The following is a 16,697-nucleotide window of genomic DNA, read 5'->3' on the forward strand; positions in this document are numbered from 1 at the left end:
GGACACTTTAAAAAATGGGCAGCAGTCGCTAAAAGCTTGCCCATCTGTCAAGCACACCACTCTGAACGAGGATGAGGGTAACAAAAACACGACAAAATGGGAAAGAAGCATAAAGAAATGAAAAAGCAACAACTGCAGGGATAAAGAAATAACCACAAGATAAGCCAGGCTGGGAGGACTGCAAAAAGGCACGTGTGCCCACCTGCTTGGCGTTAGTCTCAGTATAAGAGCAGGCTTGGTCTAAAGAAGAAGACATCAATAATTATTTACTGCCTGCTTATCGCTCTTCAGTCTGCCACTGCCTCTGCGTGTCCTGTCATTCAGCAACCCCCCTTCCTTATTTATGAATGAGTGGTGGGGCTGCATACAGAATGGCACAAGTCGAAGCTTTAAAATCCCAGAATTGAAAATGAGGGTGTAACAAGCGGGCCTATTCAGGGAGCAGAGCAAACGGGATGAGGATGTGAAGTCACGGGGGCACACATCCATACACATTATTGTGATGATGCGTGCCACTGAAGACGCCACATTAAATAAATGTACTATACTGTACTTCTATGCTCACATTTCCATGACAGCATGTGTTTGTACATATGTATTTATCTATTGTATAGCGCCTTTCTTATCTGTTCATCAACCCATGTAATATCTTACACTTCACTTTTTAATGCTGCCATTCTGGTGCTACAAAGAGGTGCCGACAGCTTGTTTTATTTAAGATGTCCCCACTAATACCTGCAAAATTAGGTGTTTTGTTAGAACATGGGCTCTCTTAGATGAGGAGTGGGAATATTAAATGGGGCTGAAACAAGTACGCCGACAGGATCCCTGATTCTCTCTTATCTGTCCTCCCTCACAGTGCTTTGCATTCACTCATCCCAGTCTGGAATGTTAGTCCTGACGTTCACATTGGGATTTCATACGTGCTTGTCTTTGCAAAGTATCCAGACTCTCCAGTGGATACCCCCTGTGCTCAGTTACCCTCATCACTGCCACACATGGCTGCCATTTTACTAGTGTGTGTTTAGTTAAATTAAGAATGATGTTTGATGAGGATGACCTGGCAGTTAGTGCTGCTACCCCAGACTACCTAGACCCCAGCATGTAGGCTCTCCTCAGGTACATTTAGATTTCCAGATGGTTAGGTGGGCTACCATATTTAAACCTTGGGGGAGTGGTAGTTTATATCGTGAGTACAGGACTAACAATAATAATAATAAACGTCTACTCCACATCAAGATCAAAGAGGGGTTCAGATATGAAACAGCAGAACTTTAATAAAACGTCCATTTTAGTAGTTTGAAATGACCTCGATGGGCTATTTGTACACAACAAAGCTAGTTTAGCTTGAACACAAACCTCAAACCTTAAGGTAGAGACAGACATCCTAACCACTGTCACATAAGACCAAGCATTCCATATGGAGTACCACCAGCACAAGACCCTCAAGAGCCAAGTCAGCTGCAAGTGTAGAATATGCAATATGGCTGAAGACACCATTAGCCACATTTCAACGGGCTGCACTACACTGGCAGCTATAGTATAGATGCACAGATGCAGCCAAATGGCCAGCTGGACACAGTGGTCAATGTGCAAGGGAACTTGGTGGTCTGTCTGTTGGTATCAGCTCGTCCTACAACCAGCTATCAACACTCAGGACTTACTATCATGTAGGACTTTATCTTCTACACTGATTGCATCATGCGAGCCAATCGTCCAGGCATTGTGTTCCATAACAAGAAGAATGGCACTTTATGTACTGATGACACCATACCTGATGACCACAATGTCACTGTCAAAGATGCCAAAAAGACATCTGAATATAAAGAACTTTAAACAGAAATCCAACACACATTAAAACACTAAAGCTAACACTGTGCCCGCACTAACTGGTTCACTGGTATTCATCAAGAACGGATGTGGCCAGTGCTTAGAGCTGTTAAACCAAGAGCACTGAAAGCTCAAAGACTGGGCTACTGGGATTTGCACATATCCTGCGAAAAGCGCTCCAAACTCTGGTGGAGTCCTGGAAACAAACTGTAGGGAAAACAAAAGTTGTACTGATGATGATAATAATAATAATAATAATAATAATAGTAACAATAACAAAATCTTTCATTTATAAAGACTCTGTGTTTGCTCTTATTACTAGCCGGGGTTTGACTGTAATATTCCCATCTAAAGAGCATTTTTGGAAGTGTTTTTGGGATTATGTGTTACAGGACTCCTAGTTCATAACACCATAAAGCCCGGATCATGTTGCAGTGGTGGTTGTCCTTCTGGAAGTTTCTCCCGTTTCCAAAGAGTCAACCATTGGGTTCTTGGTCACCTCTCTTACAAAGACCCTTATCCCCCAATTGCTCACTTTGGCCAGGTAACCAGCTCTAGGAAGAGTCATACTGTAGATGGGTGTGTGCCTTTCCTAACCATATCATGTCCAGTGGACTCCAAACAAGGTATAGAAACATCTCAAAGCAAAGGGTCCAAACACCTGTGACAACATGATATTCCAATTTTTATTCTCGTTTTTTTACTTTATTTTTAATACATTTGAAACAGTTTCAAAAATCCTATTTTCACTTTATCATTCTGGAGTGTTGAGTGTTGCTTGACTAATTAAAAAAAATTAACTGTAGGGATCGAAGGATGTAGTGTGAGAACAATGAAGGGGTGTGAGGACTTTAAGACGCTGTATATAGCACATTCTCAGAGCTGAAAGTGCTTCATAATTATTCAAAAGGAGAAAAAAGGAACAGAATTACAGCAAAAGCTGTATAAATAACAATGAATAGACATTAGTGTGAAAGATTAAACATCAAATACAAGATAAATAGACGAAAGACAACATTATGGGTTAGAACAAAAAAAAACTCCAGCTGGAGTATTATATAAAATGCCATAAACAGGTACCCTATGTGTGGTGCCTCACATCTGGACATACTGCATACAGTGAATGGTAAGAAGGACCAGAATGCCTTGCTGAACAGATGCGTTTTCTGAGGAGTCAGCAGATGTCATGACTTTAGGGAGGCCACTCTAAAAGCTCCATCACCAACACCACGCAGGCTGTTAGTCAGTTTGGGGTATGACAAGGTCACCAGCATCAGTTGACCAGACTGGCACGCTGCGGGAGCTTACTGATTTAGTCCGGGGCATTTCAAGCTTTTTAGCTAGCAGGTGATCATCCTGGACTTGAAAACGGGTTGGAGAGAGCTGAGGAGAAAAAGGAAACTCTGTGTAGATTTGGAGGTCTGTGAAATTGCTGGCCTCAGTTCAGCCAATGAGACAGCTGCAGTATTGTAGAATCGCTTCTTAAGGGGTATCCAGTTTAAAGGAAGTGGAGTTGGACCCTGACAGCTACCTGACATTTTGTCCCCTGGGCTTATTGGGGTTTGACGCGTTTCACTTTTCGGGACGACGCGTGCTTACCTGGCAGCTCCCTGTGCGCAGTTCCACAAACTGCCGAGGACGGCGCTAGGACCCGGCGGCCGCTCAATCGCGGTTGGTTGTGCGGAGCGGAGCAGAGCGGAGAGGAGAGAAGAGCTGAGCGGCGCGGCGCGGGCTGCTAGGCGCTGTGCTCTGAAGGGAAGGAAGTCATTAGCGCAGACGAGTCCAGTTTGTTGCTCTTGCAGGATATCCTTGGAGCTTTTTCCTTGCGCAAAATCTTGGGATTGTACCTCTCTTTACGTTCTGCAGGAGTACCACCTTCAGGAGGTCCCGTAGTGATCGGAAGAAACTGCCGCGGATCGCCCGAGGAAGGGGTGCGGGTCCTCTTCTATGGATGTAGCGGATCGCTGGGATCGTACTTGAAAAAAAAAAATCTTCCCAAAGCGAAGTAATCGCACAAAGGCACAAGTTGTGATCGGTTCGCTCCTGTGGTGCTTGTGTCTACTCCAGTATCGTCTTGAGGTGAGGGGATGCGGCATCCCCATCGGAATTTTCCTGGTTTCACGGCACCGGGGGGGATAGCAGAGCAAGGGTTCAACACTGCAGCAGCAGCAGCGGCGACACTGGCACTACCTCGAGGGCGATGACTAAGTTTACACGCGAATGAAGACGCAGACGCTGGAATCTCCGGGCGCCTTGTCCACACATGTCCGAGAGTTGGCCGAGTTTTTCGTAGCTGCAGGGTCACTTCTCGCGGCTGCCTTCGCGTCTCAGGAGCACAATGCTGGGAGGAAGCTGAAAGAGGTGCGGGCAGTATGACTGGCAGATGCTGCTTGCTTGAACTCAAGTCCGCCGCCTCTACAACATCTTGATGCTCTATAGCTTTGATTTACAAATATGATGAAATGGCAGCCCCGGAAGAAGGTAAGATACGGTTCAGTGTACAGCTTACTCGATTGTCGCCGTTTCTTTCGCTCTTGCTCTTCATGTGTAAGCTGCTGTATGGCATGAGTTTGCCTTTGCAAAGAAAAGTGATGCAGCGTCTGCCCGGCTCAAATGAATTTTCTTATTCCTGGATGGCATACAGTGAACGGCGGTGGCGATGGGGTCTGACGTCGTCTGTTTGTGTCCCATGAGATATGGCACATGGCGCCGCAACTCTAACCCGGACGGAACGCGGCTGTGTACCCTATTTCAAATGTATTTGAAAACAGCACTTGTATTAAGATGGCAGGAGCTTTGGATTTGTGGGACGGAGGCGCCATCGGTCCACCAGGTCTGGCCGGACAGTTGCCACTGGTGCACAGATTGCCGGTATATGTCTTGTGTCTTTGCATACCAGTTTTCCCAGAGTAGCCGAGAGCCTCGGGACTCACCAAGGGGTAAAACGTTTAGATGAGCTGTAGCCCTCTATAGTGCACACCTGGCTACTTGCGCAGGTAACAGGCCACGTGACCGCAGCGGGCTCGCAGTGTGTGTAAAACAAGCTGTCACCATCGACAGGAAAGTCAGTGGAACGCTTGGCAGTGTGCCCACCTGCCGTCTTCCAGTGAGCCTAACCTCTGGCTCTGCGCACTCCAGACTTTTATGATCAATTTGCGCTTCAAGCGCCCACAGTTTACGTCAGTGCCACTAGGGGGCGCACCCTTAACGAGAAAACAGCATCATTAAGCGACGCGAAGAGGCGAGGAGGGTGCATTCCAGATGAGCAGAAGACCCTCATACAAAGTGGGTTCATTCCAGCGCCACCTTCGGTGTCCTCACAAAGTCGGCCAGTCTTCTGTGGATTTTGCAGTCTTACACATGCATTTCCGTATCGCGTTTTGTGTGACACGAAAATAGAACATAAATCTGTTTCTCGTGGTTTCTGTTTTAAAATGCACGTGGGATCAGCAACTACACGACGTTCAGTGCAAGGATCAGTCACTCTATCCGCCTGAAGGTTTTTAAGATAGCAATGCTATGACCATGTGCGCATTATCCGCAAGGCACTGTCTAGCTTTGTTTTATATAGCACCTTTCACGAACGATACCATCTCTGTTTCCTCGCAGTGATGTGCTCAGCTACACGCTCGCCTGGGTCTTGAAGGGGCATGGGGGTCTGATCGCCGTTCTACCCATTCCTGTTTCTCTCGCGTTGGCCATTACACCGCTTTTGTTTATGCATCGTTTCAAAGAATGACAACGGAGGACTTCAAACGTTCGGGTCACTCGTGCATTTATTATTCTATTCAGCTGAAGACGACAGCGTGAAATGGCCCGGGGCAGTCTCGGAGGGGAGTCGTTTTGCGTTTTTGTAACTGTTTGCCTTTGTCAGCCCGTATGTACGTGATTTGCGTTTCTTCTTCGGCTTGCTGCTGTCATCTTTGTGCTGTAATGGAGTGCGTTTTGCCGGCCGCCTGTTTCTGTCATTAGAGTGGGGCCACAAAATGAGCAAATCTTAACTATAAAGAAAGAAACCAGGCAGTGGCCATCTGACCCGACCGGCCTTACCATTCGACACAACTGCATACAATGTGGTGTCTTCCCGTATTTGCTTTGATATTTTTATAAATCCCCTACGTACCTGCTCCAAGTAACTTTAGTGAATGAGCAAAGCAAGCAGCTCACAATAGAGTCCAATGTACAGTATAGTGAACAAGGCATCACGTCGGGAAAGGGGCCGCCAGCCATCGGGGCTTCTGGAGCAATTCGCCGTTTGCTCGGCTTAAAGAATAATAAATAAATTCATAAACAAACAGCACCAGCAACACTATGCCTTCATCTTTAAAACGAGGCTGAAGGAGGTCCAAAGACGCAAATCATAAAAGAAAGTGCGTGTGGCCGGGGTGCCGTGCGCTCCATCTGCACGAGTCCGCATTCTTTAATGCGGGGCCAACATATTTTAGCGGCAATTCATTCGCCGTTTTATCATTCGTAAGAATATTCATGTCGAATAAATAATAGATCACAACTCAGCCTGGCGCGCAATTAGCATTCAATTCTGGGTTTATTAATGATGGCTGTGATACCACATAAAAGCAAACAAACAAGACGAGCGGCGGCTGCGCCAATTCCCGCGTGTGCGGCTCGTGGTCGGGGGAGAAGGGTCACGGGCATCGGCCGGCTGGCACGGCATGGGGGGAGGGCAATCTCACTTTACAGAAGCTGGCATGGTGCCGGGAATGGACGCCACGGAGGAGACGGAGTCCGTTCACTGCCACAGTCCTTCCAGCAGGCGCCAAGCTGCCCCGCAAGTGACCGATGGTGTTGGGAAACACTGCTGGCCACGCGCCAGCGCACAGCCCATTTCCCTACAGCCCCCTTTTATTGTATTGTAGTTCAGTAAACTGGGCACCACGTGTGGTACACCCTGCGATTGTGGTGCTTTATAAAACAATTTGATAAATTAGTGTGGAGTGCAGGCTTAGAAGGAATAAAGGTTGTCAGCGGGGAACAGCAGAAATCCAATTGAGCAAAGTTGCCTCTGGGGAGCAACGGTAAGGAGCCGCGTCATCTCCAACACCACACGCACACACGCACACACACACACATTTAATTTCATACAGCACCTTGTATAGTAAGTGCCTTAAGATGACGCTTCAATGATACAAGACACTTTCTGCTATTAACAATGATGGAGCAGACCTGTGACCTCGTTAGCACATATGGCACTCATTTCATTTCATATGAAGTTAGTTCCTTGGGCTTTGAAAAGGTTCCTAATCTGCATACAAAAATGGAAACCTAGCAGCATACTGGCAGCTCAAGAAAACGTGAAGTTGTCCTGTGCAACTGCACGAGAATGACAAGAGAGTCTATTTAAATCAGGAACCCCAATGGTGTTTTACAAACCTGTCATCATCTGTTCTTAGTTATTAATGGAGCCTGCTAAGGTTGGGTGGTCCTTTTGAAAAATTAAAATGATTCCCCTATACCATCACTCTGAATAAGCACTCCAGCACTTTTATGGGGGGAATCTTAAAAATAAAGCAATGCCATTTCCATATTAATGTCACATCCATAATCTTGTTAGTCTTTGGTTTAACCCCAGACTGGCTCCCAGTGTCACATTCGCCATTTCAGAGAGTCACTAATGAAACTTTCTGATGAAATGGCCTTGTTTCTTGTGAAATCAAACTTTACTCAGAAGGACTCCACAGAGGAGACGTCTTTTAAAGGTCACTGCTCCTCTGAGACGCACCCAGCATGGATTCAGTGTCATATCCAGGAAGGTGTGCTAACTGCACCCTTAGATCATTTAATCAGGATATTGTAAAGGAGACCCAGGTATCTGAGTGCAGTGTATGCAGCTGAGGGTAGGAAACAAACCCAGGGTGGACTAAACTGGCACCCCTCACCTACACCAGCTACCAAAATGGACACTTCTGGGGTGCACAAGGGAAAGGAAAAAGTTTTGTTGTATAACTGCCTCATATTTCTTACATTTGAGTCCTAGGTGGGCTCACTGAACCTGCAAGCCTCTTAGAAGGAAACAGAAAGACCACCTACTGCAAGGAATGTCCCATCTGTCAGCGGCTTTCACGAAAAGAACTGGCGATGCAGCCAGTGTGGCTTTTATCTTCTGGGCCTACTTAGAATTCGGAGTCCTTTTCGGCTTTCAGTTTTGGGGTCTCATCTGTGTGCTGCCCTGGTATATATGGAGAGTACCCTCTGCAGTGTAAGGATGCTTCTTACCCGCCTCTCTCCGTGCAAGTGCCCATTATGCAGGGTGACACCTCCAGCTACACTCTTAAATAGAACAGTTCTACAATGGCACTTTTACTAGGTTGTGTGGTTCCTTGTAGCTGGACAATGAAGCACTTTGTTCTGGGAAGGGGTCTTTGCATGTGAAACTGGATCTTTTGGCTCTCAAAAGGTTCTTAATATGTGGGGAAAAAAAGAAAAAATCCTTCATGTGTCATAGGCAGCCTAGCAGGCCAGTGACAGATAAAGAAAGCTTAACATGTTGTGATTGTATGAAGCAAGGGGGCTTTTAAAATCATGAGGCCATTGTTATTTCACAAATCTATTATTATCTGCTATTGCCTACTTATAGAGTTTGTTCTGAACCAAAATAAATTAAGGTGTATTTGTGGAACCTGCTTGTGGATTTTTCTATTGGAAGCCAAAACTGGTTCTCCAAAGGCATCAAACTGAAGAACCACCTCGTCCCATTTATTTTTAATGGGATAGTTGGATTCTGGCCATGTACTTTGAGAGCAGGAAGCTTGGCTGGGTGGCACAGGCCAGTGTGACAGACATGTAATGGAGGCAGTGCCTGGGTGGACCTGTCACTGTGTCACCTTGTCCACATACAAGACAATTTTTTTTTTTTTTTTTTACAATACTTACTCATGTTGGTCTTGCATTTTGTACAATCATTCCTGGGTGTCACACACTTGGCTTTGTTGAAGTATCTGATGTGCAGTGTGCATTTCTTTCAGTGCTGACAGGCAGGGAACACACAGCTCTGACAGTCAGTATCCCGGAGCATGCCACATATGATGGCTCCATTTCTTGCCCGTCACTTTGCCACTGAAGCTTGAGATGAGCTCTACCAGAACTCCAATGGGCAGTAGGAGGAAAATGGGAAAATGCTGTGTGCAGGGTGATAGTTTTGTTGTAAAAAAAGTATCTAGCAGCACTCAGGAGGAAGGTGCTAAGGGGCACCCGGATGGCACATTTCAACCATGATGCTACTCACCTGCCATTACTGCTGCTGTTAGGTGAATGAGCATGTGGCATAGTTTGTAAAACAAAGCCACCTCTGGAATTCGTTTGTGTAACTCAAATTGAATCCAACATTATCAGCTTCACAATACTCAGCAACAGAAATGGCAAAAGCAGGGCACCAAGCAGAAGCACGTGCTCCGTACAGGTCGAGGATGTGACTCTCCATTGACTCTGCGGGGAGATGCAGCAGCCCGCGTGCGCCCATTGGCTCCACTTAACAACAATTATGAGGTCCCTCACAATGGGCTCAACATCTCCTACTTCACTGCTTGGCCTTGGACTCATGCAGTCACTGGGCATATGAGCAAGGTGGTCACGCACAACTTGACTTTTCACAGAAATGGCTTAAAGAATCAAAAAATAAAGAAACAACTATCAGGGTATATGACCAAAAAGGGCATTAAGGTCACATTCATATTTACTGTCATACATACACAGCACAATACACAGCTTTTATAGCACCTTTCATATCTATCTACAGTATTACATAGTACATTACTTGTCTATTATATACTGGCGTGCATATTTACATTTATTTATTTAGCAAACATGTTTATCCAAAGTGACTTACAAAAGGGCTAAACATAACTGAGTAAACATGAATCTGAGGGACTGCTTGGAAACAACTGTTTCAAGACAAGGTGACAAAATTGACTACCACAAGTGAAGACCTCATGACAGCGAGTTATAATTCTTAGGTAATAAAAACTTAGCAAAGCCAATATCAGTAAGAAAAAGAGATCCAGCAAACACGAGTCTTCAAATACTTCTTAAACACATTGAGGAAGTCTGACTTCAAACTGGAGGTAGCAGCTCGTTCCACCTGCTAGGAGGTGGATGTCCATCTAATACAGTGTCTTTTCTATCTAGTCTATAAGACCTTAAATATCAAGGGTAAAGTACTCTTCCTATCTATTTATCTGTTCTTTAGTGCATAACATATAAATTCTAAAGTAAGTTTCATATCTGTCTATTATATTGTTAAATACCTTTCCTATCCATGATATAGTGCTCTAAATATTGGCCTATTGTAACATGCTTTTCCTATCGATCCCTCCCTCTCTAACATGTTGCCTTTCCCATCTGTCTGTTATATAGTATCCTTTTTTCTATTTACTATCTGTCTAGTCTGTTATATAGCATATTGCATATATATTTATGATGTAGAACCTTTCCGTAGTGCCTTACATATATATTTCTGTATCTCTTTTACAGAGATTTTGTTTGGCTTATTTTTTTTTCTGTTTCAACTCTTCTTATCGATTGCTCTTCATATCTACAGGGCATTTCCAAATTTATTTTTCTTTATTTACTATTTTTTGCTCCTTTCCATATATCTATGGTTCACACAATGTCTTTGCCATTGACACCATTGGTCAGTCGGTCTCATTGTATGAGTAAAGACATCATCCTCTCCTTCTCTATTTCTTTCTGTATGACGCTTCTTGTCAGAGACCACAACTGCTCTGTTTGCATCTCTGACTGGGGCTCCTCTGCCCGTGCAGATGCCCATACACTCCACATGTTTTGTTTTTATTTTTTCTTGCATGCATGTGACACAGGTGTACTTTTAGTAGAAAGTTTAAAGTGCTAAATAGATTTTCCGATAGTCACTAGGCCATATGCTTCCTACCTAGGTGCCACTGAACTGCCCATCACTTCATGTCTATGGATATGCATTCTGGAGGTTCATGACAACAACAACAACATTTATTTCTATAGCACATTTTCATACAAACAAAGTAGCTCAAAGTGCTTTACATGATGAAAAAAGAGAAAGAAGACAAAATAAATAATTAAAATTAGAGAACACTAATTAACATAGAATAAAAGTAAGGTCCGATAGCCAGGGAGGAGAGAAAAAAAAAACACCAGACAGCTGGAGAAAAAAAAAAAAATCTGCAGGGGTTCCAGGCCACGAGACCACCCAGCCAGCCCCCTCTAGGCATTCTACCTCACATCAATGACCTCAATCAGTCCCGATTGTATTCAGGGTTCTCATGGAAGAATTTGATGATGATGGTCATGTGGACTTCTGGCCTTTAATCCATCAATGTAAGGACATCCCAGTGCTTTGATTGGGTGGTGGTGGTGCAGATCGCCACCACAGAAAACCAGAAAAAGAACATGAATAACCCCTAAAAGAATTACCCCTAAATTCTTTACCTCCGTCTTGACTTTTAATCCTAATGCATCAAGTTTATTTCTAATAACCTCATTATATTCATTATTGCCAATCACTAAAATTTCTGTTTTCGCTTGACGTGTGAAGCAGAGCTCTCTGTGTGATCCTCTGTCACCGCTTTCTAGGCCACCCCCTTGTCTGTGGGCTCTCTAATTGTAAATGAGGTCTTTTCTTTTTTTTTTTTTTATCTATCTTCACAGCCCTCCCATATGCTCAGAGAAGTGAAAGGAGATCAATAAATAGCTTTAGCTAACATTTATTGAGTTTGCCGCAGCCCCTTTGTTCCAGTGCTTAATAATTGATTCAGCTAATAACTTAAATACTTCATATTTTGGGTGTGACTCACAGAGGCTCTTTTCCTCCAGTGTGGCGGCTGCAGTCGTAGAGGCATCTCTGTTGTGCGTATGACGTGACACGGGCCCTGGACTGGTGAAGGCCGTCATGTGAGCTGCTCTGCGCTGCATTCCCTGTGTCAGCAGTCTGTTCGCTCACTGCCAGCTGGATGCCGTGAGCGTGTGCTTTTCCATGATAACTTCCCTGCCTTTCAATGCCAGTGGTCCCCCTCGCGCTCTCTTTTCACGCCGTTGGCGTGACCTTTTGTGTCTGACTGGATTTTCCCCTTGTGATTGTTCGGCCCCTCGTGTCAAATTCACAGCACTTCTGTAAAGGTCAGGTAAACTCTGTGTCTAGTATGATATGGCATCTTTTCTTTCTTGTCATTCTTCTGTGATTCCTGCCAGGGCAGCACTCCTGTGCTGCTGGGCCCTAACAGGGACTATCAAGTGACCTCGTTTGGCTTGGTCAGCTCTTTTTAAATGAGAATTTACAATGCAGCATGATGAAGACCTAGCATCACGTGGCTAGGAGCTCCAGGTGTGCAGATATCTGGTCAGAGGCAGGGCTCTGTGCCTGGAGCTGGTCGTATTGGAAGTTGTGGCCATTGAGCGATTGCATTTCTCCCATCTTGCTGTGACCTGAGCAGGCAGAGTCAAACTAGACTACAGCCCTGCAGCACCATAAAAGGCTTCACAGTTTCATTGCATCATTACATACGTTTTAGGGCACCGTTCCTAAAGGACACCAGTCTAAAGTTCTTATTTTGTGAGTTTATCCTTCTGCATTGTGAGAGAGCGGGCACAATGATAAAGGGACTTGTACAAGCAGTGGCCCTGCAGTTAGCTGTTCACACAGTTTAGTAATGGCCATACTATACTTAGCAACAAAGGATTATCACTCATCCGTGATCTGCTGTCATCATATGACTTGTTGACGGCAACGGGCTGTGGCACCCTTATTGTTGCTTCAATGTAAAATTAATCAAAGTTGACCAGCAGGCACCTTACATGTAGACAACCCAGCCATGTCCCCTGGGTGGCTTTCCATCTGTTGGTAGTGTCTCCTTCAGGCCACCTCAAGACGAATGTGGAGCCTTGCACATGAGGAGTTCCACAGAATCCCAACAAAGGTGTGTGTGATGCCAAGGAGAGAGGAAATGAATTCACACTCATCCCTGAAAAGCTTTCATGTTGTCGGGTCAGTCGCCTAAACGAATCAAGCGTTGTGCAAAGCCAGTAAGGATAATTACTCTTGGCAGCATGCAGGCAACCCTGTGAAATGCAAACCCACTTCATGATTACACGCTGCAATTAATAGCTGGTGATCAGGGCTGTCAGGAGGGAGGGTGGCACGGTGGGACTCCACGTCGGCAGACACATCAGCAACAGAGAGTCAGCTGCAGCAGCTCACTGGTTAAAATGGCACACTTCACATAATCCCCAAAAGCGTGTAGCACGCTGAAGTTAGGAACTAAAGGCACTTGAAAAATCGACTTTTAATGGCCTGCACACGACGGTGTGAAATACTACAACACAGGCGAGTGAGGTGACAATTAAACGGCCCAACCTGCTGCAACTTAATGAGATTCAAGCACTGCAGGAAATGCCTGTCTTATTGGTGTTAATTGCATTGTTAAAAAAGAAAAAATGGCGCTCATGTGGGGCAGCTCAGCTCTGCCATGTTGCTTCTTCCTTCAGCCTTTGTTGTTTTACTTGTTTTAAACATGCACTCCTCTTCGTCAGCCCCTTTCCCAGCATGTCTGCATTTGTACCACTCAAGCAGCTGCTGGCCTCCTCATTCCGGCAGGATGGCTAATATGATGCTGGGCTATTGAGCACCATGATGTGTGGAATACAAGTCATGGGAGGTCACACTTAAGTTCTATAATGCACTTGTGAGGCTTTACCCGGAGTGCCGTACACAGTTCTAGTCTCTATATTACAAAAAAGACAAAGTAGCTCTAGAGAAGAAAGTGAGGTCAGCAACTAGGCCAATTCAGGACTGCGAGGATTAACGTGTTGAACCTCTACAGCTTAACCAGATGGAGACTAACAGGTGACATGACTAAAGTGTTTAAAGTTATAAAGAAAAGTAGCACAGTGGATCCCAGCTATTACTGCAAGGTAAATTCTGCAACCAGAACACAGGGACACAGATGGAAACGTTTTAAATGAAAGAATGTTTTTCTTCACAGAGAGAATCACAGGCACATGGAATAAGTGACTGAGTAGTGAGATAGACAGTAGGACTTCAGGGGCTTTCAGAACTCAATTTCAAGTTAATCTGGAGAAGTGAGATGGTTAGGATTGGCAGGCTTGGTTGGGCTGAATGGCCTGTCCTTGTCAAAATTTTTCCAATGTTCTGCTCATCCTAATTTCACATGGTACCTTACTGAGGGCCTTGTGCACAACTACTAGGGGCTGCAGACCTCCAGGTCATGTGACCCACATTTGGAGTTTTAAAACCCTGGGAGTTGGACTACTTCAAAAAAAAGTATGAAAAGTTGAGCCATCAGAAAAAAGGAGTGTGTGCAAAAAGCAGTACCTTCGATACTGTAGCCCGCCATGTCACCGTTCAATGGTTCTCAAGGTCTGTCCTGGGGGGCCTCTGCAGCTGTAGGTTTTTGTTCCATTCAGTTTCTCAGTCAGTTATTCATTGTTCACTTTAACTGATCTCACTGTTTAATTACATAGCTGACCCATTGTTTCCCTTTATTTTGCATTTAGAAAAGTGCATTAGTGTCCGGTTTACATATATAGGACATTAAAACCTATCTGCATTTTTTTTTTCTTTAAATACTTACATTGTCTTCTTATTTTTTTATTCACTTTTTTTGAGGACTGCTTTCTTAATAGTATATGAATACTGACATTTGAGCAGACACCAGCACAAATGACTCACTCTGAGGACTGCGCGGTTATCCAATACTTGAGAAGTACCAAAAAAACAAAGTTTGGTACCAGACGTAAATGTTAGCATTCTTCTCAATCCCCCATGAATTCCCCCCACTTCTTAGTTCAACACAATCGGGACTTCATGACTGTCAAGAGGGAATCGGTGTGTAGTGCAGCACGATGGTGTAACATACTGGGAGGCTGAAGTAAAACCACTAGGGTTTGGGGTTATCCGTTATTTGCTTATGAACCATTTATAGTACTGGTACTGAGCTCTGAAAGCAGGTATTGATTCCAAAGTCAAAACTTTAGTACTGATACATCCCTAGAAAGGAGCAACTACTTCAGTGTTACCCATTTGTGTGCTTATTAGTAAATTGTTTAAATAACCAAAACATTAAAACACATAAAATATTTAAAAGGGAAAAAAATGAATTCTTACCCATCCAGCACATGTAACGTCCTGCTTCATTCAGTAAAAATATAGCATAACCGGTTTGAAATTTATGGATGGATGAAAAAAAAAAAAACCGCGGAAACTGGAGAATAATGGCTTGCCTTATTAAGGTAGGAGTCCAATTAAGAGACAAAAAAGTGCAGCCACCGGGGGCCACCAGGACTGAACTGGAGAACCACTGAGCTGTTTCTTCTGTGTCACTCTATTTCTTGGACTAAAAAATGTGTATCAATGGCTGGGCACTATGATGCCAATGAGCTGCTAGTGCCTTTCGTACTGCAGGTCTGTGTACCCCAGTGAGTGTTGTCCCTTCGGCTCTCCCATGTATAATAATTGTAAGCCTTTTGCTCACATTTGATCTTTCTTTTAATTCAAATAGAATTTGGATTTAGGAGCTCCCATGTGAAAGCTGTGTAAACAAAAAGATTAAAATGTGGCATGGGAAAAATTGAACACCACTATTTTGGTAGGCAAGAAGAGAATTGCTCTGCTGTAAGTTAACCTACATGTAGATTTATCAGCTGAAGCCTAGCATAGCATGACAGCTTGCTGGTTCAACAGTGGCTAGTTTTAGAAGATACTTTCATCTGGTGAAACAGAAACTCAGCCAGAGAATGTAGCAGATGTCTAGACGTGCGGAGAAGGGTACAGAATGTTTGGTTGAGGAGGCAGCTAAACTACCCAGAAGTAAGAAAATGCACTGTTCCCAAGTAAAAGGCTCACCTTCTGCATATGGGAGTTCAATATCTGTACCCACTACCTATACGATGGGATCGCACAGCTCTGCTGGTCTTCATTCAACTTGCAGAGCTTTCTTTGTGACTAAAACCAGCCGAGCCCACCCAGGCATGCTGTAGTAACTGACAGATACAACACCAAGAACAGCTCAAGCAGTCTGAAAATGAAAGTTCAGTGTTGCATACTCCATCATGCCTGAAGAGCTCCCATTTACAGAGTTCTGACCGCCGCTTTGTTAGGATGGCACAGACAGTAGCCCAACATATGATAACAGTACCTGCTGTGCTGAGATCACAGGGCAGATAGCAGACACAATTCAAAGTGACTTGACAGCAAAAGTGGGTGCTTCCCAAAACACATCACACCATACCACTACACTCCTGATATATGAAACGGGGAAAGTGAGGGTGTTTACGACCATCTGGTAAAAAAGAAAAATAGGAGATAGCCCAAAAGAACATCAAGAAACGGATATTTGTTTGTCCTTCATAAAGTTTTTCTAGTATAAAAAAGCAATCTTGTGTCTCAGTGTGCTCATTGAATGCATACCAAGTTTACCAGATTCAGTGAAATATGTTTGCTACATTGGTGCTCCTGTTTTCAAGTCAACTTAATGGGAAACCCTGATGGACCCACTGCACATGCTGCATCACTGACCCTCATTACCAGAGGAATGGGGTGATCCCTCACAGCTGAGCCTCTTAAGATTTCTTCCCCTCCTACCATTGATCCTTATCCATTTCACACTGGAAAGACCTTCAGCTGCTTCTTCCATGACCGTGCTTGTTGAGAAACCGATGTGCATCAGCTCATCTTCATTAACGACTCACGTTGCACCTATCTGTGTACCTGTGGCCACACGCATCTTGGTACGTGCAGGATGCAAAAAGGGCAGCTAGTCTGCCATGAAGCTAGTTAGTGCCCTCCCTGGAAGGCTGGGTCTCTGTTGTCCACTCACTCACACTACATGTGAGACTTCAGTAGA

The 16,697-nt window shown here is 44.5% G+C and overlaps 1 protein-coding gene across 4 annotated transcripts in view; it reads left to right on the forward strand.

Annotated features, from left to right (window-relative positions):
* ttc28 (tetratricopeptide repeat domain 28) overlaps positions 1-16,697 on the forward strand; it is a 473,813-nt gene that overhangs the window by 160,236 nt on the left and 296,880 nt on the right. Inside the window, exon 1 of one of the 4 annotated variants that reach the window (XM_039772328.1) lies at positions 3,331-4,311. The exons of the other annotated variants lie outside the window; for them this stretch is intronic. Within the exon in view, the coding sequence (XP_039628262.1) occupies positions 4,285-4,311 (27 nt within the window). The 5' untranslated portion in view covers positions 3,331-4,284. Of the gene's footprint in view, positions 1-3,330; positions 4,312-16,697 lie in introns of those variants that run through there. 4 annotated transcript variants of the gene reach the window in all.

The sequence above is a fragment of the Polypterus senegalus genome, chromosome 12 (assembly GCF_016835505.1).
Source record: "Polypterus senegalus isolate Bchr_013 chromosome 12, ASM1683550v1, whole genome shotgun sequence".
NCBI classification, from domain to species: Eukaryota; Metazoa; Chordata; class Cladistia; order Polypteriformes; family Polypteridae; genus Polypterus; species Polypterus senegalus.